Source organism: Sturnira hondurensis, unplaced genomic scaffold (assembly GCF_014824575.4).
Source record: "Sturnira hondurensis isolate 20B ecotype Veracruz unplaced genomic scaffold, ASM1482457v3 Scaffold0007578, whole genome shotgun sequence".
NCBI classification, from domain to species: Eukaryota; Metazoa; Chordata; class Mammalia; order Chiroptera; family Phyllostomidae; genus Sturnira; species Sturnira hondurensis.
Window position 1 is genome coordinate 646,795 of NW_028080209.1, and position 20,540 is coordinate 667,334.

Genomic DNA, 20,540 nt, shown 5'->3' on the forward strand with positions numbered 1-20,540 from the left:
AAATTGTGACTTTACTGTCTTACGGTTAGAAAGCGTATTTTAAGATCATAAAGCACAAACCATATGGGTTTTGAAGGTCAACATTAAATCTACTCAGGGAAAAAACTGTGTATAAATTTAACTGATGAGCAGCAAAGCAGAAGAAGGCAAATGTAATATTTATACTGACATAAGATTACTATATCGACTACATTAGGAATCCCCACAAATTCACAAGACAAGCAAATGCAATTTTTTAAATAGACAAAGACATGAATTGGCAACTCACACAGAGAGGACTCTGTAAAAATATGCCTAGCCTCACTAGTAATGAAAGGCAAATTAAAATGAGATACCACTTTACACCCACCATATTGCCAACATTTGAAAGTGTTAGCGGTGATCAAGGAAAATAAGAGCTACTTTGCTCTGTTTGTGGGAGCATAAACTATTTATGATCCCTGAATTCTACAAATTGCATACTAGTTGAGTGAATAAAATTAACATATGAAACAAGGCAGGATATCCTTGAGAGTAAGGCCTGAACTGAGTGCTTCCAAGACTCCAGCCCTGAGTCTTGGAAGAGTTCAGTAAAGACCAATTAGGGCTGCAGGACTAGGCAGAGGTTCACAGAATAGGTCAAACCTGGGTTGGATCTATAGCGCTGGTTAATAAGAACAAGCAGAACCGAACAAGAAAGGTACTCTGGTGAGAGGAAAAAGCCTGGAGAAATGCACTTAAATAAAGCAGACATGATACTGTCAAGAAAGAGGGAGAAAACATATTCATTGAAGAACAGGACTCCAGCTGGGAAGAGTGGATAATATTCTTTATTAGAAGGGGACCCAGCCCTAGCCAATGAGGGTCAGTTGGAGCATCATCCCATATACGGAAAGGTCACAGGTTTGATCCCCAGTCAGGACACGTACAGGAGGCAACTGAAGCAACTGATCACATTGATGTTTCTCCCCCCTCCTCCCTAACTCTTCTCCTCTCTCTCTAGAATCAATAAATATATACATATTTTTAATGGTTAAGATGATAATTTTTTAAGGAAAAGAAAAAAAGGAGACTCAGAATAGAGAGGGTCTTGAATGCTTCTTGCATATTGTAAGTGACATTCGAAAAGAATGCTCGATCAGAAAACATCTAAACCCATCATTTTACAGATGAGGAATCTGATGCCCAGAGAGGGGATGGGAATTATCTAAGGTTACACAGCATAACAAAAGCAGCTCTAAGGCTTGACTGGCAGGAATTTCTGGATAAGTTGGAAAATAAGCAGAAATCAGGAAGACATAGAAAGCAATGAGACAGATGTAGAATGCTAAAGCAAAAAAGAAAAACATCTCAAAGGGAAAACATATAATACTTGAAGGTAGATTCAAAATAGGTTCCGAAAAAAGAGAAAGAAGTCAATGATGCTAAGTTCCCCTGTGAGAATCTTTGCAAAGTTATTGAGCACCTTCACTATGTGTCAAACACTGTTCTAAGCATCTGACAGGTAGTAACTTATTTAAGCTTCACAACAGTCTTATTAATGGGCACTACTGTAATCATCATCCTTTTACAGAATATGACATCCAGGCACAGAGAGGTTAAGTAACTTGCCCAAGGGTACACAGCTAAAATTTGCAGTCTAGATTGAATTCCCAGCAGTCTGGTTCCACAGCCCACACTCTTAACATGCACACGTGGTGCTGCTCTTAGAAATGAAGTGGTTCAGAGAGGTTCCAGCTCCTGGAAAGAATCTGTGTTTTCTTTTAGATTCTGGCACAATGCAAAGAACAGAGACTCCCCCACCAAAACCCAAATAATGTCCTTCTTATTAATGCAAATTAATAAGAAAGTAATTAATTTCTAATTAATAAGAAAGCAAATCCCAGACCCTACAGAGGGCAAGAAGCCAAGTGTATGCAAAGTAATTTAGTCCCAGTAGTCATGTGCCCCTGGCTCCACTACCCCCCAGGACAGCAGGAGGAGCCACTTGGGCCAAAGAACAGACCCTTTGAAAGGACACGTGACTTCTAGGCCCTTCTAGGCCACTCAAATGTCACTTCCAGAGTCGGATTATACTGGTTTCACAGAACCCATATGACGAAGTTAGAATAGTATCTGAAGGTCCATTTTTCCCATTCCTGCACTCCTGTTTCTTTGACTGTGGTGAAGGTAGAAGGGAGTTACATTCTTCTCAAGGCAGTGAAGTACAAAAATACCCAGAAGCAAAAACTCCATTTTGTGAGCTGATGATCAAAAATAGTTCTGCCTTCATTTCTCACATAGCTTCCCACACTGATGGGAGTGGAAGCCATTGTGAGGCGCTAAGACCAGGGAACAGAAGCAGCTGAGGAGTTAGGGCGTTCCCATTTCCCTCCCTAAGGAAGACAAGCTGTGTTCAGGTTAAAACGTTTTGAATTTGAAATGAGAACTCACTCAAGTTCTCATTTCAGAACAAGATATCCAGAAAAAAAAACATCTTGAGTTATAAAGATTTATTGCCTTGAAGTGGGAAGGATTGTGGTCATGATAGAAAGGCCACTCTGGATTCCCCTGGATGCAACCGGTACACCCACACACACAGCCGGGGGAGTCCCAGGCCTTCTGTTCTGAGAAGGAACAATCCCAGGCAGCATGTGAGAAACCTGAGCATCCCCTGCTTGGATGGCCGCAGGTGTTGACCTCAGACTCTGATCAGGAAGAATCAGTCTGAGGAGAGAAAAGAATGGAGAAAAGCCATCAGGGGGATCCCAGTCCTCCCCAAGGGCCCCTCCCTGCCTGCAGCATACCCTACAGAGGCTGATCTCTCCTTGGGCCCAAATCATCTCCAACCACGCTTTTTACACCTCTCCATACCACTTCTCTTGTCACTCACAGCCATCTCTGTCACCCATAATTGTGTGTGTAACCAGGACTGCAACAAGGTGGATGATGCCCATGGTGCCCAATATAGCCTCCCCACCAAAGGGCTTGAGGGTTACTCTAAGTCCTCCCCACGCCCGAGAAAATCCTGGCACACCTGCCCACGCACCACTGTATGGCTTCCTCAGCCCGCCAGCCCCTCCAGATCCCCTGATGTACCACCTGAGCAAGGCTTCCGGAAGTAGATGATGAGGACCAAGCCGACAATGATGCCCAGCACACCCAGGCCGAAGGCCACGCCACACAGCACATTCTCCAGAAGATCTGAGGGCAGTGCATTGTTGGGCACTGGAGACAAAAGGGAGCGGATGGGCCTCAAGACCTTGTTGGGGAGCCGCCCACCCAGGGGAATGATGTGTCTGGGATGACAAGGGAGAAACTGAGGCATGGAAGACTGAGGTTAGCTCAGAGTGAGAATGGACTAAACAAAGTCCAAGGAAAGAAAGAAGGCCCTCCCATGGGTCTATCCCTTTCTATCCCCAAATGAACCAGGCTTCCAGGGAGGAGAGCCTCACCCCAATAGGCAACTGCTGTTTGACCATCAATCTCATGAGTCACGATACAGGAGAAAAGGTCAGAGGGTGCCGGTGTGAAGTTCAAGTAAGAAAAGGCTTGGAAGCTGAGTCCATCAACGGCTGAGACAAAAGTGGGCCCAGCATCTTCCACAGGGGCCATATGATGCTGCCAGGTCACCGTCAATGTGGGTGGGAAGAGATTACTGACAAAACAGACCAGCGTGTTGGGTTTGCCAAACTCCAGGGGCTTCAGCGTGAACACCTCAGCGACAGGAATTCCTGGGGGAATTGAGGTATGAGGGAAAGAAGGGACAGTTTAGATGGTGCCCCAGTGTCTGGAGGGGTGAGCAGAGACAGAGTCAATGGGGACAAGCTTTGTGGGGAGAGATGAGGGAGGTGTTGGGGCTCTGACGGGGTCTTCTTCTAATTGAGAACCAGAGCTGGACTTAGAGGCAGAGCCAGATCCAGGCCACTCTAGACATCCACCCTGACTTCCTGCGGCACTTCCTGTCAGACCTCACAATGGCATCTAATCACAAGCTGTCTTCTTATTAAAACTTGGGCACATCATGTACTCTCCTCTTCCATCTTGCTGAGCGTAGTAACACAAGCACTCATTTCCTAGGCTTCAGCTGCTCCCTGCTGACTTCATCAAGTGTAATAAATACAATACCTTTGAATGCCTGTACATCTAGGCACTTCTGTCTGACCCACAATGAAAACAGGAACCAAAGGGGGGGGGCAGTGTAAAGGGGAGCTCTTCAGATTATAGATTAATGAAGTTAAGAACGCAGCCCCTACCCCACCCGGAAAAGCCCCTGACCTCTACACTCTGGGATTTCCCCTTCAAGTTCTGAGCCTATTTTACGGATCATGGCTTGGCAGAATCCTTTGTCAAAGAAAATCGTGGAATTATCTCCGGACTTCTGAGCCCAGTCAGCAAATTCAGGCAGGCGAGGCACTCGGGTGTTCTGGGAAAAGTCGAAGGAGAAAAGCAGGTCATCGTCGTAGGCCTCAGACAGTCCCACGCTGGGACTCCAGCTTTGACAGTACATTGTGTGCTGGAACGTGTGGTTCTGCAGGTTATCTCGCCACCCTGCAGCAGGGGTGCAAAGGAGACAGGGTAGGGTTCAGGTAGGTGGACCTCCTCCTTCTCCTCTTTAGCTTAGAAAACAGCTAGGCCTGGCCCTGACTAGTGTGGCTCAGTGGATTGAGCACTGGCCTGCAAACCAAAGGGTCACTGGTTCGATTCCCAGTCAGGGCACAAGCCTGGGCTGTGAGTCAGGTCTCCAGTAGGGAGTGTGGGAGAGGCAACCACACATTGTTTCTCTCCCTCTCTTTCTCCCTCCCTCCCTTCCCCCCTCTCTAAAAATAAATAAATAAAATCTTTTTAAAAAGAGAGAAAACAGCCAGGCCTGCTGCAACCAGAGGGGCAGTGGTTGGGTATAACCCCCTATAGTGTCTTTTATTTGGTCTCTTCCACCTACTGGGGGTGAAAAAAAATTATTGGGATCTCTCCAAACTACCTCACCCATAAATAAAAGGCCAACTGTCTAAAGCTGTAAAAAGTAAAAGTGGTCTACTGTCTAAAGTGTCACAGCATTGGTTGTGTGTTTGTGCACTGTACAAAGGCACCAGCTAAGGAGATAGCTGGAGGCTGAAATCCAGCCTGCACTCTGCTCACCAAGCCACGAGTTCTGGCACAGGGCTGTATCCTCCCAAAGGAGAGATGTCTGCCTAATGCACAGGCCACACAGTCACTTGTGGAGGTCCTGGATGGGTTCCCTAGTCTTCGAAGGGAGGGCGAAGGAATGGTCATGGCCTTCCCAAGCTATAGATGACACTGTCCCTCCTTCACTCGGATACACGTGATAAACTGAAAAAAACACCTCCAGGTTTCTTTTCAGCCACTTCCTGGGCACCAGGCCTCTCGGAAAACATTTCCCCCTCCTTGCTCAACTGTCCAGCTCTTGCAATGACAGGACTGGGGGAAATGACTCCACATCTGCCAGAAATAATCCCTAATCTATGAAACTTCTATCAGGAATCCCTCCAGCTGGCAAAAACCTACCCAATATCCTATACCTAAAATAAAAGACATTTAGAGTAAGAGGGATCTTCCAGAATATTCTTCCATTCTGTCCCATCCTTACCAGCTAATGAAATTAAGGACCAATAAAGACTTTTCCCTGACTTGGCTGGTGTGGCTCAGTGGATTGAATGAAGTCATGCAAACAGAAGTGTCGCCTGTTTGATTCCCAGTCAGGGCACATGCCTAGGCTGCAGCCCAGGTCCTCAGTAGGGGGTGCTTGAGAGGCAACCCACATATTGATGTTTCCCTCCCATTTTCCCTCCCTTCCCCTATCTCTAAAAAGAAATAAATAAAACATTAAAAAAAGACTTTCCCCAAATTGCTGGATAAGTTGATAACCGGCAATGGAGTGACTCTTGAGTGGAAATAACACTTGCTTCAAATCTCAGCTCTACCACTTCCCAGTGTATGAATTTGCATGAGTTACTTAAATTCTGAGTCTCATTTTCTTCATCTGAAAAATGGATATTATAATCTGTGCTTCAAGAGGCTCTTAAATGAAGTATGTAAAGTACCCCTGATACTGCCAGCCACCCATCCATAATAGTTTTTCCCCAATTCTGTTAGTCTCTAGTATACAACAGTTCTTCCAACCACTTACTAAGCACAGGGCTCTTCTTCCAGGGCTCTGGGTTGGCTCCCTAGGCTCGAGCTCCAACAGGATTGAAGCAAAGGGGAGGTGTTGTCTTACCTTGAGAGGCGGCCCAGGATTGGGGCAGCAGCCACAGAAGGTGCAGGAGCTGCAGCAGCGCAGGTCCGGGCTGCCACTCATGACCCATCACTTCACCTACACTAGGCTGGGAGTGGCCCACCAGCTCCCCCAGACTCAGTCCCCAGATTACGTTCCACCAGCTCACTTCCAATTGTGTCCTTGTCATTTTGGCTAAACCAATCACAGAAGTGAATGCTTTTACATCACCAGTCTCTGGGGAGAGAGGCCCTGGGCCAGTAACCTCCTGAAACTGCTCGTTCACGGGCCAGAATGGCGTATGTAAACGGGCTGGGTAGGCGTGCAGGAATGTCTGCCTCCTGGTGGCGTTCCCGCAATGCTGGCTACAGCCTCAGCCTGGAATCTTAACCTTGTGCCCTGCCAGTGAAGCAAGCTACTCTTCCCACAGCACACCCCCAGGACTCTTCAGACTCTGCTTTCTCCCTACCCTGTGGGACACCCCCAGGCCTCCTCCTCTTTCTCAGAGAATATTCTCCTTCCATCATCAGCTCAAGTGTGTTCAGCAGTGCTAGAAAATACATTGGTGAATAAGGCATATTCCTGCCTTCAAAAGCTTAAAGTCTAGTATGCGTGTTTATAATAAATACACAACAATGTAATGTATTTAGTTAAGAATGTGTCAAGTGTTTTGGAAGTAGTAATTTTATGAAGTTGAGGACTTCCGCCAAGATAGAGGCATAGGTGGAAACACTGTGCCTTCTCCCACAACCAAGTTTGAATACAACAAAGGTTTGGAGAAACAAAGACACAACCAAAGGACAGAAAATTGAATTATATGGAAGTCCGACTACATCTAACCGTTCAACGGGGACGGTAAGAGGGGCGGAGCCAACAGCGAGCAGGGTCGGGCAGGACAGGTCCCCCTGACCTAGACGCGCAGGCATCCCAGAACCAGTTGGGGTGTGGGGCAGACTGACCGTGGTCACACATTCGAGCACAGTGAGATGGACCACGCATGCCCCAGGGGGCGAGGGCTGACAGCGGTGACGGCAGCAGTTGCAGCACCGGTGAGGGCCGCACTGGCAGGCGGCAGACGGGTCGCCATAGTCCCTCTTTGATCCCGCCCCTACATACAGCCTCACAACCCAGCGAATGAGTTGCCCTGCTCTGGTGAACACCTTAGGGCTCCAATCCTGCTATGGAACAGGCAGGAACAGCCCAAAAGATGGCGCAAGAAGAACTCAAAGTCCCAGAGTCTATAACTCTCAGCGACTGAGAAATTGCCAGCCTCTCAGAAGCACAGTTCAGGACACTGTTTATCAGGATGCTCACAGAACTGGTTGATTATAGTCACAAATTAGAGGAACATATGAAGGCTAAACTAATTGAAATGAAGGGAGATGTCCAGGAATCCAATAGCGATGGAAAGGAAACTGGGACTCAAATCAATGGAATGGACCAGAAGGAAGAACAAAACATCCAACCAGAAAGGAAGGAAGAAATGAGAATTCAAAACAATGAGGAGAGGCTTAGGAACCTCCAGGACATCTTTAAACGTTCCAACATCCGGATTATAGGGGTACCAGAAGGGGGAAAGAAACAGCCACGAGTGGAAAACTTATTTGAACAAATAATAAAGGAGAACTTCCCCAGTCTGGCAAAGGAAATAGACTTCCAGGAAATCCAGGAAGCTCAGAGAGTCCCAAAGAAGTTGGACCCAAGAAGGAACACACCAAGGCACATCATAATTACATTAGCCAAGACTAAAATGAAGGAGAGAATCCTAGAAGCAGCAAGGGATAAGGGGACAGTCACCTACAAAGGAGTACCCATCAGACTGTCAGCGGATTTCTCAAAAGAGACCTTACAGGCAAGAAGGGGCTGGAAAGAAGTATTCCAAGTCATGAAATCCAAAGACCTACAGCCAAGATTGCTTTATCCAGCAAAACTTTCATTTAGAATGGAAGGACAGATAAAGTGCTTCTCAGATAAGGTCAAGTTCAAGGAGTTCATCATCACCAAGCCCTTATTATATGAAATGCTAAAGGGACTTATATAAGAAAAAGAAGATGAAAAATATGAACAGTGAAAGGACAGCAAACACACAGTTATTAACAACCACACCTAAAACAAAAGCAAACCAAGAGGACAGCTAGATCAGGAGTGGAACCATAGAAATGAAGAACACATGGAGGGTTAGCAACAGGGGAGTGGGAGGAGGAGAAGGGGGGAGAAGGTACAGAAAATAGCATAGACAGTAGGTAGAAACTAGATAGGGGGAGGGCAAGAATGGTAGGGGAAATATAGAATCTAAAGAACTTGAGACACGTGGTTATAAACTAAGGGGGGAGAATGGTGGGGGAGGGAGTGTGCGGGGGGAGGGGAATGAAGGGGGGGAATAGAACAACTGTAATGGTATAATCAATAAAATATATTTTTAAAAAAATTTTAGGAAGTTGAATAAGTGAGGCACATCAGGAAGGCTTCTAATAGTCCTGAAGAAAAAACAAATTGACTAAAAGAATATAAGGAAGAGAAAAGAATTCTGAATCAAGGGACAGGCAAACAGGTAAAAGGCAAAGTCATTCAGAACGCCTTCCGTGAGGCGCTTCCCCGTGAGGTCAGATGTGAATGTTGTGCAGACTGCTTATCTGTCCCTGTTCGGTCACAGGGAGGGAGCAGGCAGTGTCAGGATAAGCTAGAACGAGATCCCATTAGCCCTGTTTCAGCACAGGAAGGTCTGGCTTGTACTTAGCAGATTTGGCCCCTGTGGAAGGTGCTGAGCCCACTTTTGTCTCAGCCACTGATGGACTCCGCTTCCAAGCCTTTTCTTACTTAAACTTCACACTCAGATAATGGAAATATTAAAACTGAAGAGTGAACAATCATTTCAAAATTTAAAAGAATGTTCCAATATTTTAAACAATGGAGCCTAGAAAGAATTGAAGCAAAACTGTTGGTCACAAGTCTGCAGTATATGAAACCAAAATAAAAGGTTCCGCACACGCACTGCCCTCATGTAGCAACATAGCAGTGATGCAGATGACAAATGTTAAGATCCTGAGTTAAGGTATCAGTGGAAGTGGGGCTCTTTTGGTGTCCAAAGGCAAAGGATTTCCTGAGACCCTTACGGGAGGATGTGGCTCTATAGTATGATTTATTGATGACATACAATTAAGGGGATTCCCCCCCTGACTTCCCAATGTCCCATCTCTGTCTGTCTCACCATGGAAGAAGTCAGTCTAATATTGTCTTCAGTAGGGCCAAGATGAAGGCTGCTGCCCAGAGTTTCTGCTCCAGAGCAAAGTACAGTCCCAGCCAGCACCCAGCTAAGCTGGTGTTTCCAGCTGCAGCCCATTGCTGCGCTGCAGTATTCAGGCTTCCTCCTGGAGGCCACAGCGTGTGGCTAAGGCTTCATGGCCATGGAGAGCACAGGTGCACGCACCACCTGAGTGTGGGTCACAACCAAGAGAAAAGAGAGGAAGGAAGAGAGTGCTCACATTTCTTTGTTCCCCTGGGACTATATTAGTTTGGGTTTGGGATGGGCCAGGTACTTTCTCAAAAAAAAAAAACAACACACACACAAAAAAAACAATCAACTTCCCAAGTGTTTGTGGGTTTATACCCCCTAGTTAGACTGATAGGCCTCTATGGTCCAGCGTCTCTCCATGCATCCCCCAACAATCTGGTGCTGGATCGAGGCGGGAGGCTGTTAATCCCTGTGGCGAACTATGCTGTAATCTCCAGGGTGAGAAACTGCAGCTTCCTGGTGAAGCAAACAGCCTCATGCTTCCCATTGTATTAAGCTGAATGTCTAGTCCCCTTTACCAATATCTTGCTAAACAGTGGTGGTAACAAAGTTATGAAGACAGATGGGGGAACCAAATATTCAGATAATTTGGAACCAGAATGTAAAGGGTCTGGCTACTGACTAGATGTGGGAAGGTGAGATGGAGAGTCAGGAGTGACACCCAGGTTTCTAGATTGGGTAGCAGGGTGAGTGGTCAGTGATGGACTGAATTGAAATAGAAAAAAATGCCATAGAAGCAGATTTGGTGAAGAGAATGAACTCAAGTTTTATGCATGACAAATCTGAGATGCCCATGGAACAGCCACACAGAGGATATGAGGTACATGAGTATGAATTTCTGCTTTGGGCTGAAGAACCTTCATTTGAGATTCATCAATACAAATGTTGAAGCAGAGGCGGTGGATGAGATCACCCAAGTGAACTGTGCAGAGGTCAGCGGGGAGTGACACTGCACAGTCTGCACGAGTTCAAACCCCAAACCTCACCCACCAGGATCTAGGATCCAGTAAGGAGTATGTAACCACACTGGTTATTTCAAACTGAGAGATTTAATGAAGAGAATTCGTTACAAAGGCAACACGTACAAAAGGGAAAAGGAGAGTGGCTGGATGTGCACGTAGGAGAGAGGAACATCTGGAAACCTGAAGCTGACGTTGCTGAGCTGGAATCCATGTGCACACCTGCTGCTGCCCTAGGGCAGTCACAGTACGTCCTTGATCTACTAACACGGTGTCATCTCCAGCAAGACTGGGTATCACTGAGAAGACGCCTGCTCTGCCCAGCAGGCTGGAGTCCAGAATTACCTGTTCCTGCTGCTGCTGCAACTACCTGCTACTCCAGTCTGTTTGAGACAACAAAGCAGGAAGCTTCTCGGTTTCTCCTGCTTTCTGAGCTTTCTCCTACTGAGAATGTAAGAGGAAGCCAAATGGCTACGAAGGTTCGAAGTACACACCTCACACTCCTGGGCTTAGCATTCCAGAGCATGGAGTAGGCACACACTGTCACTGCATAACCATACACTGAAATGCTCTAACTTGTGAGAATCTGGTGGCAGCGGGAGCATCTAAAGAGCTAGAACACGGAGGAAGCGGATGAAGAGAAGTAGAGCTATTCCATGAAGGGCAAGGTCAGCATTATCAATTGCTACTCAGAAATCAAGGACTGAAAAGTGTCCTTTGATTTGGCAATTATGAGATGGTCGACAAATTTATGGAGAGCAGTTTCAGTGTCATAGTAGGCGTGACTCCAGATGGCGGTGGGCTGAGAAGTGGGAGGCGAGAAAGAAACTGTCAGGGTACTGCTGCGAGTTTGACAGAGCAGAAAAGAGAGACAGAAGGGGTGGGCGAAGAAAAGAACTGGTGTGGCCATTAAGTAATCTTAGAAATTGATCTGTTGATATGATCCGTCCTTATTTCTGACTTTCAAAATCCACACCCCCTCTAGAAAAGCAAGTAACAGCAGTAACAGCCCCAAACAAAAGCAACCTCATGAACTCCTGGATATTCTGAGGTGTCAGTGGGGGTTAGGGGCAGGTGGTGTGTGGCAGGCAGGGTGCCAGAGCAGGAGTAGGGTTTGGAAACCACTGTATTGCACTCCAAAAGCCAGAACATTTTCCCAATGTCCCCCCTTTGTGGACTAACCCATGTCAGTTGCTATGGTAGGAAGATTCCGGTCCCTAGGAAAGTAGAAAATCTGTGAAAGCACTGGGCTGGGAGGAGATATATGGCACACAGCCACACATGGTGTCAGCAAACTTCTTCTGAGAAGGACCTGACAGTAAACAGTTTAGGCTTCGTGGGCCTCTCGGTCTTGGTCATTACTCAGCCTGGCTGGAAAGCAGCCCCAGGCAGCGCGCCAATGAAAGAGCAGACTGCTGTGTCCTCCTGCTCCTCCCATTTCTTGAGCCTCTCCTTAGGTCTCCTTCCTGGACTACTTTCTTTCAGCTATTTTTTAAAATATTGGTGTTCCTGGAGTTTTGTTCTTAACCTTCTTTTTACCTCTGGACACTAACATTTAAAATTCATATAACTTAGATACAAAATATAATTTTTTGAAACATTTAAAAATGTAAAATCCCACCCTGGCTGGTGTAGCCCAGTGGATTGAGCTTGAGCCTGCGAACCAAAGGATCGCGATTCGATTCCCAGTCAGGGCACATGCCTGGGTTGCAGGCCAGTTCCCACAGGAGGCAACCATATATTGATGTTTCTCTCCTTCTGTCCTTCCCTTCCCCTCTAAAGATAAATAAAATCTTTTTAAAAATTTTATTTTTTATTTTTTAATTTATTTCAACATAAAATACATTTACATAACGGCAATAATTTATCATATTTAATAAGGCTACTTTAGTTGTAAGCAATAGAAACCAATTCTGGCTAACTTAAATTTTAAAATGGCAATTTATTAGAAGAAAACTGAGTGAGCTCAAGAAATCAAAACTACAGGGGAATAAGCTAGCCTCAGGAAGGCCCTAGCACCAGGGGTTAGTTGCCATTAATATGCCTCACCTTGTATTAGGTGTGTACCTCCAGATCAGTTAGCTGTGACCAGGCACAATATCACCTCTGTGCATTAGAGCTACTTACAGAGACAGGAGAATCACCACAAACCAAACAACCACCTCAACACAGCTCTCCTGAACTTATGGCATCCCAATTACATGAGATCACCTGAGGCAGAAAAAGGGGGTAAAATCCGCATTAATACTCAGGCGGCATTTACCAAGTAACCGCCTGGGTGATGTCACCTACTTGATGATCTGTGGTCAGTGACAAATCTTGCCACAAACTCCAAATATACTTATGATACAATTCAATGTTGATTTATGCATAGAAATACTTATATTCTACTAACTGATTTTCTTTCAATTTATGACTAAGAGATTTTAAAAAATTCTACTATAAAAAATTTCAAACATACACAGAAGAACCTAACAAACATCTATGTACTCTCTTAAGTTTCAACAATTTTCAAGATTCTGAAAGTCTTCCCATTTCACTATTCTGTTGTACACACTTCTTTTTCTGTAGTATTTTAAGCAAATGCTATCATTATATTCCACAAGGAAATATACTTCTAATTTTATTTTTAATTCTTTAATTTTATTTATTTATCTTTAGAGGGGAAGAAGGGAAAGAGAGAGGGAGAGAAATATCAATGTACAGTTGCCTCTCGTGCATCCCCTGCTGGGAACTGGCCTGCAACCCAGGCATGTGCCCTGATTGGGAATCGAACTGCGGTTGTTTGGTTCACAGGCCTGCACTCAATCTACTGAGCTACTCCAGCCAGGGTGGAAATATATTTCTAAGGATACCGATAATACATAACTTTTCTTTGCAGTAACTATACTATCACCAAAAACATTAAAAACAATTGCTTAACTTCATTTAACACAATGTGTTTTTTCCCCAGTTATCTCAAAAACGCCTAAAAGATGTTTTAAATGAAAAGCAATTGTCTTATGGTTCTCAAACTGTGCTCTCACTTTTTAGAAAAATTGGTTGAGTTCTCTATTTTATATTGTCTCATAAATCCTCTTGATAGTTCAAGAAATTCCAATAGACAAATTTAAGTTTAGTGAATATGACTCTGAATGCAACTCCCATCTCAAAATTTACAAAATTCATCACATTCCCTTCCCAACATGTTCCAACTCTTATTTTCAAGAATTTAGTAACTGTCCAGCCAATTATCTGAGCTACAAATGAGTCAACCATGATAACTTCACCTTTCTCAAAACTTTTCATCCCACTGTTTACCAAATCCTATCAATTCTACCTCTTCAATAGATCTTAATTCTGTCCTCCCTTTTCTTTCCATTCCCAATGGTTCACTCAGTGGTTTGTTCCCTGAATTACAGCAACTTTCTTATAACTGGTTTCTCTGTCTCCAATCTTATTTTCCAGTGCTTCTAAAGGGGTATTTTTATTATGCATATTTGGCCCTATCTTACTTTTGATCTGGATCCTATTTAACCTATTCTGTATTTCTTTGAGACAGAATCTTATCTCCTCAAGCCTTCCCGGGACTGAATAGAGAGATCAGTAAGTAATGTCTTCATTATGCTAACACAGCACCCTGGCTTGCCATTACCATAATTTATTATACCCTTTTATTTATGTCTGCTTCAATCACCTCACCTCTACTGCAAAGTCCTTAAGGGGATCACTTCATATTTTTTCATATTCTCAGCATCCACCAAGGCAGCCCACCAGGTGACTGCTCATTGGATGAATAAATAGGCTGCTACTTACTGAACGGGTTGAAGCAGAGGCTGGAAGCCTTCAAGTTTTTGCAGGGGTGTCTTATCTGCGGCCCAAGGACCACATGTGGCTCAGGATGGCTGAGTGTGGCCCAACACAAAATTGTAAATTTACTTAAAACATGAGTTTTTGTGGTTATGTGTCACAATGTATTTAATGTGTGGCCCAGAGATGCCAAAAGGTTGGACACCCCTGCTTAGAAGAACAGATAGACCCTTTGAACAGAGATTTCAACAGTAAATCTTACCAGGAATGTTTCTGAGCTCCTCTACAAACTCCCTCCTCTACTGCCTTCCCTGTGCACACCACCACTCTTCCCATTCCATTGTAGGTCCAACTGTCACTTTCTTCCTAGTGCCGGCCACCTCCTACTTTAGAGATCAAACCTAGTCACCCAGCCCTCACACTTACCTCCACTCCTAGCTCGGTATCTCTACATATCCACACCATCCTCCCCTTTAAGCTACATTACGATGAGTAGCAATCCTCTTAACTGATCTACAAAAGTGGCATTTATTATCCTCACTAGATAAACAAGAACTGCGACTCAAAAAGGTTCATTCATTTATTTAGCAAATATTTATTGACCACTTTCTATGTACCTGGAAGTATACTGGTCACCAGACACCACTTACAGTGAAACTTGTAATCTAGTGAAAATAAAGAGACATTAAACAAGTAAACATGCAAATCTATAAAAGCACATTTTAGCCCTGAACAGTGTGGCTCAGTTGGTTGGGTGTCATCCTGCAAAGTGTAAGGTCGCCAGTTCAATTCCAGGTCAGGGCACATGGTGGGTTGCAGCTTTGGTCCTGGTTGGAGCATGAACAAGAGGTAACTAATTGATGTTTCTCTTTCCTCCTCCCTTCCCCTCTCTAAATATAAATAAAATATTTTTAAAGCAAATTGTAAAAGGTACTATGAAGGAAAAATATGATTTCCTAAGAGACTAGCTGGAGTTGGGAAGCTCCTGATATTGAGATGGGACCTGAAGGGCAAGTAGGAGTTAGTCAGGCAGAGTGGGAAGAGTACACCAACAGAGGGAGCAGCTCGTGCAGACCAAGAGGTAGGAAACGGACTGGCTTCTTCCAGGAAGTGAGGGAGGACCAATGCGGCTAGAGCATAATTAGTGAGTAGGAGAGGACAGCAGATGAGGATGGAGACAAGCAAAAGCAAAGTCATGTGGGACCTTGTGGACCACAGAGTATTAGGTTCTCTTCTGAATGCAGTTAGTTCTGATGCTGCAACTACTTTATTCCTCCTCGTCTCATGCATGAATGTGTGCTAAGGTTGCTAGCTGACCAACCTCCAGTGTCTACAAAGCCAATCCATGGTATACACTGCAAAGTGTTTTGTTCACTTTGCAAGTAAATATTCCTACAAAGGTAGCTCTCACTTCCCCAATCAAGAAACTTCAAAATATCCTCTTCCTTTCTACTATATTCAGTCTGAATTACTTGGTGTGGATCCCCTATACTCTTGAGTTCTGCTCCCAGATGACAGAAACTGCTAATATCAGTGAGTGAGCCCCACACCAACTACTGATTGTTCACTTTCTTCATTCTCCCACAGCTATCTGTGGGGGGCAGGGGTCCCACCTCCTCACCAGTCAGAACAGGGGTTCTTATCCTGCGGTCCACATGCCATACAATTCAGGAATCCATGAACATGGATGGAATAAAAAAGTCACCTTATTTTCAATAACAACTAACCAACTAAAATTTAGTTTTATAAATGCAGAAAATACATCTTTGTAGTATTAATGTTATGTCGTCATCAATAAAAATCACCAATATTTTCATAACACATATACAGACAGCTCAAAATATTTCTACAATTATGCAAGTTGTTAGACCTGACAGTAAACCATTTTCATATGTGAGTTGAGAAACACATGTATTGTATTAATAAGAAAACACATTAGTATACTATCACTCATTTCTAGTGTGATAGTATTAGTATATTATTACACATTTCTAGTATACTATTTATTTTGATAACTGTGTATTTTATTTGTGCATTTGTAAGTATCATTGTTGGACACATCCCAAAGGTGCCACCAACTGCCAAAGACATCCACGGCACAAACAAGCTTAAAAAGTCATTCAACAAACATGAAGTCCTCACTAGACCCCGCTCTTTCTGCCTTACTCATATTGTGTGGTTCTGCTTTTCCTTCCTGTTTGATGCTCTTTCGTTGGTTCTACTTCCTATTTTTTTTTTCAAAAGATTTTATTTATTTATTTTTAGAGAAAGGGGGAAAGAGGAAGAAAGGGAGAGAAATGTGGATGTGTGGTTGCCTCTCGCACACCCCCCAACTGGGGACCTGGCCCACAACCCAGGCATGTGCCCTGACTGGGAATCAAACCAGTGACCCTTTGGTTCACAGGCTGGTGCTCAATCCATGAAGCTACACCAGCCAGGGCACCCACTTCCTATACTCACTCCCTGGGGAGCTAACCCAAAGCCCAATCCTTGACTCAAAACTAAATTCTGTTCCATACTTCCTCCCTTATAAATCTCACTTACCTGCACAACTACTTCAAACAGTGCCTCAAAGATGACTCCAAAATCTACCTCTCCTTTTTTTCCTCCAACTTCAGTCCTAGATCTTAAACTACCTGTTGTGCTTAACAACCAAAATAACATACCATCCAGGGGCACACAGCCTGGGTTCGAAGCCCAGCTTTGGTCACTTACTAATAGTATGACCATGGGCAAATTATTTCACATCTCTTGCTTCAGTTGCTTCATTTGAAAAGTAGGGTAATAACGACAGAACCTACATCATAGGGTTATTATAATTAAAGAGAGTGAATACATGTAAAGGACTTACAATAGGGCCTGACTCAACAATTTCAAGTCCTCAACAATGTTAGCTATCACCAGTCTCATCTCCCTCCAACCCCACATTTTCATTTTTGTGGGTTTTTAAAATTTTTTACTGAATTTACTGGGGTGGAAAAGGTTTAATAAAATTATATGTTTCAGGTGTACATTTCTATACACCATCTGTATATTGTATTGTGTGTTCGCCACCCAAAGTCAAGTCCCCTTCCCTCATCATTTATTCCCCCTTTACCCTCTTCACGTTTTGTTTATTATCAGATATAGTGCTACCTACTACGGATTTGAATATAGAGTTCCTATCCTACAAAATAATCTTGAGTAAGTCACTGCTCAAAAACTTCAAGTGGCTCCCCACTGAGTCCAAACTTAATAGCATTAGCAATCCTTCACACTGCCTCAAATAAATTTACCTCCCAGTCTCCTCTACTACTGCTTTATTTCTTGTAGCTTGTATTCTCTTCTGGCCAGACTGGACTGCACTGCTCTCTGCAAAAATGACCTTTGCTGTACTGCTTCTATCTTTCCTCATACCGTCCTAATGGTCTCAAATATGTATTTGAAAGCAATGACTGTCTTACTATGATTATTTCCCCAATACTATGCACAGTACACCATAAACATATACATTACGATCCTACATAAGTCACATACTTACTTAAGCATCAATTTCCTTCAACATTTTGTTCACTTTGCAAGTACCTCATACCGGCCAGGTACTATGCCAGGAGCTGGGAATATATACTGAAAAACAAACAAACAAACAAAAAACCAAGATGACCCTATTTTCAAGATCAAAGTCTCATAGGAAACATGCAATCATATAATTTCCATTCACTGTGCAAGGTGCAATCATAAGGACACCAAGGAAGGCACAGTCAGCTCAATTTCAGAAGCAAGAGTAGGTGTTTCAGATGCTTTGGGGACTTAAATGGATGGGGGAAAACCAATTAGACTGCAGTATGTATAAAACACAAAGGTATAACAGTGTCTAAGAAACAGTTCATTATAGCTGGAGTATAGGGCATGAGATGAAGTGGCCAGCATCAAGGCTGAAGAGGTAGGCAGACCTTTCTGTCAGGTGCAGGAATTTGGACTTTATCTCCCAGGCAATGAGGAATTAATACAGGGTTTAAACAGTAACATGAGGCCAGAGTTGTATTTTGGAAACCTCACTCCTAACAGTACTGCGGCAGAGGCAGAGAACAAAATCTAGAGCAGCAATGTTCAAAAAACTTTCTGTAATGTAAACATTTTATAATGTGTGCTGTCCAATGAGACAGCCATTAGCTACATGTGGCAGTGAGAATTTGAAATGTGGCCATTGCAATTGAAGAACTAAATTTAAAATTGCATTTAATGATAACTTAAATAGTGACATGTGGCTACTGGCTACTGTATTAAACAGTGCGGCTTTAGCAGGAAGAAAAATCAGGAAGCTCTTGATGTAGTTCAGGTGATAGGATAAGGACTGAGTGTGTCAGTGGATATTTTAGAGACAAAATGGTAAGTCTAGTAAATATAAAGCTGTAAGAAAAAGAAATCAAGAGCAGGCTCCCAGGTTCCAGGCTTTGTCATTGAACAGCTGCTATTCACAAAGAGCCAGGATAATATACGAGTGAGTCTTGCATGCATACAGATTGCATCAATTCTGAACAGGCTGAAACATCTGGGGATTATCCAAGTGGCAGTATTTAGTAGCAAGTTAAGCTCTGGAGAGTTGTGTGAACTAAAGGTACATATTTGAGAAGCCTTGAGTCATTGAGTGAAATTACTTAGGGAAGATGAACAAAACTACAAGTAAACCGAAGCAAAATCCTGGCAAACTTCAACACGTAGGAATAACAAGGAGTCCACGAGGAGATGAGAAAGGAACAACTGGACAAGCAGGGAGAGAAAAAACTGAGCCTGGTCACAGAAATCAAGGGTGCAGAGAATTTCAGGAAGGAAGCATGATCAAGTGTCAAACGCTTCAAAGAGGTCAAGTAAGGTAAGAACTGAAAAGTGCTTCCTGCCCTTGCCAATTAGGAGGTCCTTGGTGACATCTGCAGAACAGTTTCAGTGGTAGAAGAAAGGGGCAGAGGTGAAAATTTAGGTAATTTAAGGTGTTGGCTGTGCAGGAGAGCTGAGAAGTAAATAAGAGTCTATATGGGGATACAATAGTGATAAAGCAATGTATTTTTTTTCTTTCCCCTTTTTTTTTTTGACTGGGAAACTTGTAGAATGAAGAAGTTAAAAATGCCAATTGGTAGAAAATGAAAGAATTTCAGAGTAATGGATAAGGTCAACCAGGTCAAAAGAAAAGAATTTCCTTAATCATAAGAGAGGATTTCTAGTTAACAGGCATGCCCCATTTCTGTTGTTACTAGTGGGCAGTGAAGGCGTTACGGAATATAGACTAAAAATTTTAACTACACTCAGGGTCAATGGGAGAGATTGCTGTCTATGAACAAGCAAAAGGTCTGCTTTGAGCGGCAAAGCAATCACAGTAACATCCTTACATTAGATTTTTATGGGATTGACTCAAGATCGAAAGTTATGGGCAAAGCCTTAGGAAAAACTATTAAGAGTTTTACTTTCAATGGTTGAGCACTTATCTTTACAGATAAGTAAAGAAGTAAAAGTGATAAGAAGGCCGGTAAGTTTTGTAGAAGGCAGAGGAATCCAAGGACTAGCAGGTTTTAATGAAGTAAGGAAGTTTAGTTACGTTCAGAGGAAACGAGAGACTGTAAGCCTGCCTAATGCAAACATGTGGAACAAAAAGCCCACACCTTGCATTGGCACTTCATCTCCTCGCGGCAGGTACCATGACTGACCGAGTCCCTCTCACGCTGCAAACTCTCACATCTCCAGATCCAGGCCCCATTGTCTTTCACTGACTACAGCTCTGTGGCTCGCATTTTCGCTGGACTCAGTCAGAACAGGTCCAGGTGCACTTAATACCTGCGGAAAAAGGAATCGACTGAGGCCGCCCGGACAAGTCTCGGACACTGGGGAAGGTGCGGAAGGGGCCAGAGAGACTGGAGGTCAGTGCGCCGCGCCCGCTTCCGCCCCACCCCTCCAGAGCTTCCAGAAGGCGCCGGGGAAGCTGCGGCACCAGCCCCGACGCCTGCGCTCTGCTCCTCTTCCCGCAGCCTCCAGCGCTCCTTTCCCCTTCTCCTAGCTGGTCGCATCCTTGCGTCGGCGCAGTGCAACGTTTCCGGTCTGCGGCAGCCTCGCAGAACCCACGAGGAGAGGCGTTGGGGGGCGGGGACAAGGTCGGCGACGTCTGGATAGGTAGCCGTAGGTTAGAGAAGCAGCGGTAATAGCGAGCTCTGAGCCTCTGGAAATGGACTTGGGCCTTGCAGTTCCCTTGGCCCGCGTGTACGACCCCCCCAGGATCTTCGGAAAATGGTGCAGACCCCGTGGAGGGGGAGGAGAGAAGCAGCTAGCACGTGATCCGATT

The 20,540-nt window shown here is 44.2% G+C and overlaps 1 protein-coding gene and 1 long non-coding RNA gene across 6 annotated transcripts; both read right to left on the reverse strand.

Moving 5' to 3' along the window:
• Positions 1–2,456: 2,456 nt before the first annotated feature.
• LOC118991472 (HLA class II histocompatibility antigen, DM alpha chain) lies at positions 2,457–9,548 on the reverse strand. 4 transcript variants are annotated; one of them, XM_037052708.1, is made up of 5 exons: positions 9,402–9,548; positions 4,237–4,384; positions 3,414–3,692; positions 3,061–3,186; positions 2,457–2,685 (listed from the first exon to the last, which is right to left on the reverse strand). In XM_037052708.1, exons 1-5 carry the CDS (start codon positions 9,531–9,533, stop codon positions 2,681–2,683), a joined length of 690 nt encoding a protein of 229 aa, XP_036908603.1. In that variant the 5' UTR covers positions 9,534–9,548; the 3' UTR covers positions 2,457–2,680. The 4 variants fall into 4 exon arrangements, with proteins under 4 accessions (XP_036908603.1, XP_036908604.1, XP_036908601.1 ...); XM_037052709.1 differs by lacking the exon at positions 9,402–9,548 and adding an exon at positions 6,197–6,323; XM_037052706.1 differs by lacking the exon at positions 9,402–9,548 and adding an exon at positions 6,197–6,323 and having other exon boundaries at positions 4,237–4,509.
• Positions 9,549–14,808: 5,260 nt separating this feature from the next.
• Positions 14,809–20,497, reverse strand: LOC118991473 (uncharacterized). Of its 2 annotated transcripts, none has more exons than XR_005067422.1 (3): positions 19,867–20,497; positions 17,754–17,839; positions 14,809–14,898 (listed from the first exon to the last, which is right to left on the reverse strand). It is a non-coding gene; the product is annotated as an uncharacterized LOC118991473 (long non-coding RNA). The 2 variants fall into 2 exon arrangements; XR_005067421.1 differs by having other exon boundaries at positions 14,809–15,060.
• Between the last annotated feature and the right edge of the window lie 43 nt (positions 20,498–20,540).

Coding starts and splice junctions, on each gene's coding strand:
- LOC118991472 (XM_037052706.1), bottom strand. CDS start 6,284: ATGGGTCATGAGTGGCAGCCCGGACCTGCGCTGCTGCAGCTCCTGCAC. Junction 3,693..4,236: donor GGAAATCCCAGAGTGTAGAG/GTCAGGGGCTTT, acceptor CAATTCCCCCAG/GAATTCCTGTCGCTGAGGTG. Junction 3,187..3,413: donor AACAGCAGTTGCCTATTGGG/GTGAGGCTCTCC, acceptor TTTTGTCTCCAG/TGCCCAACAATGCACTGCCC.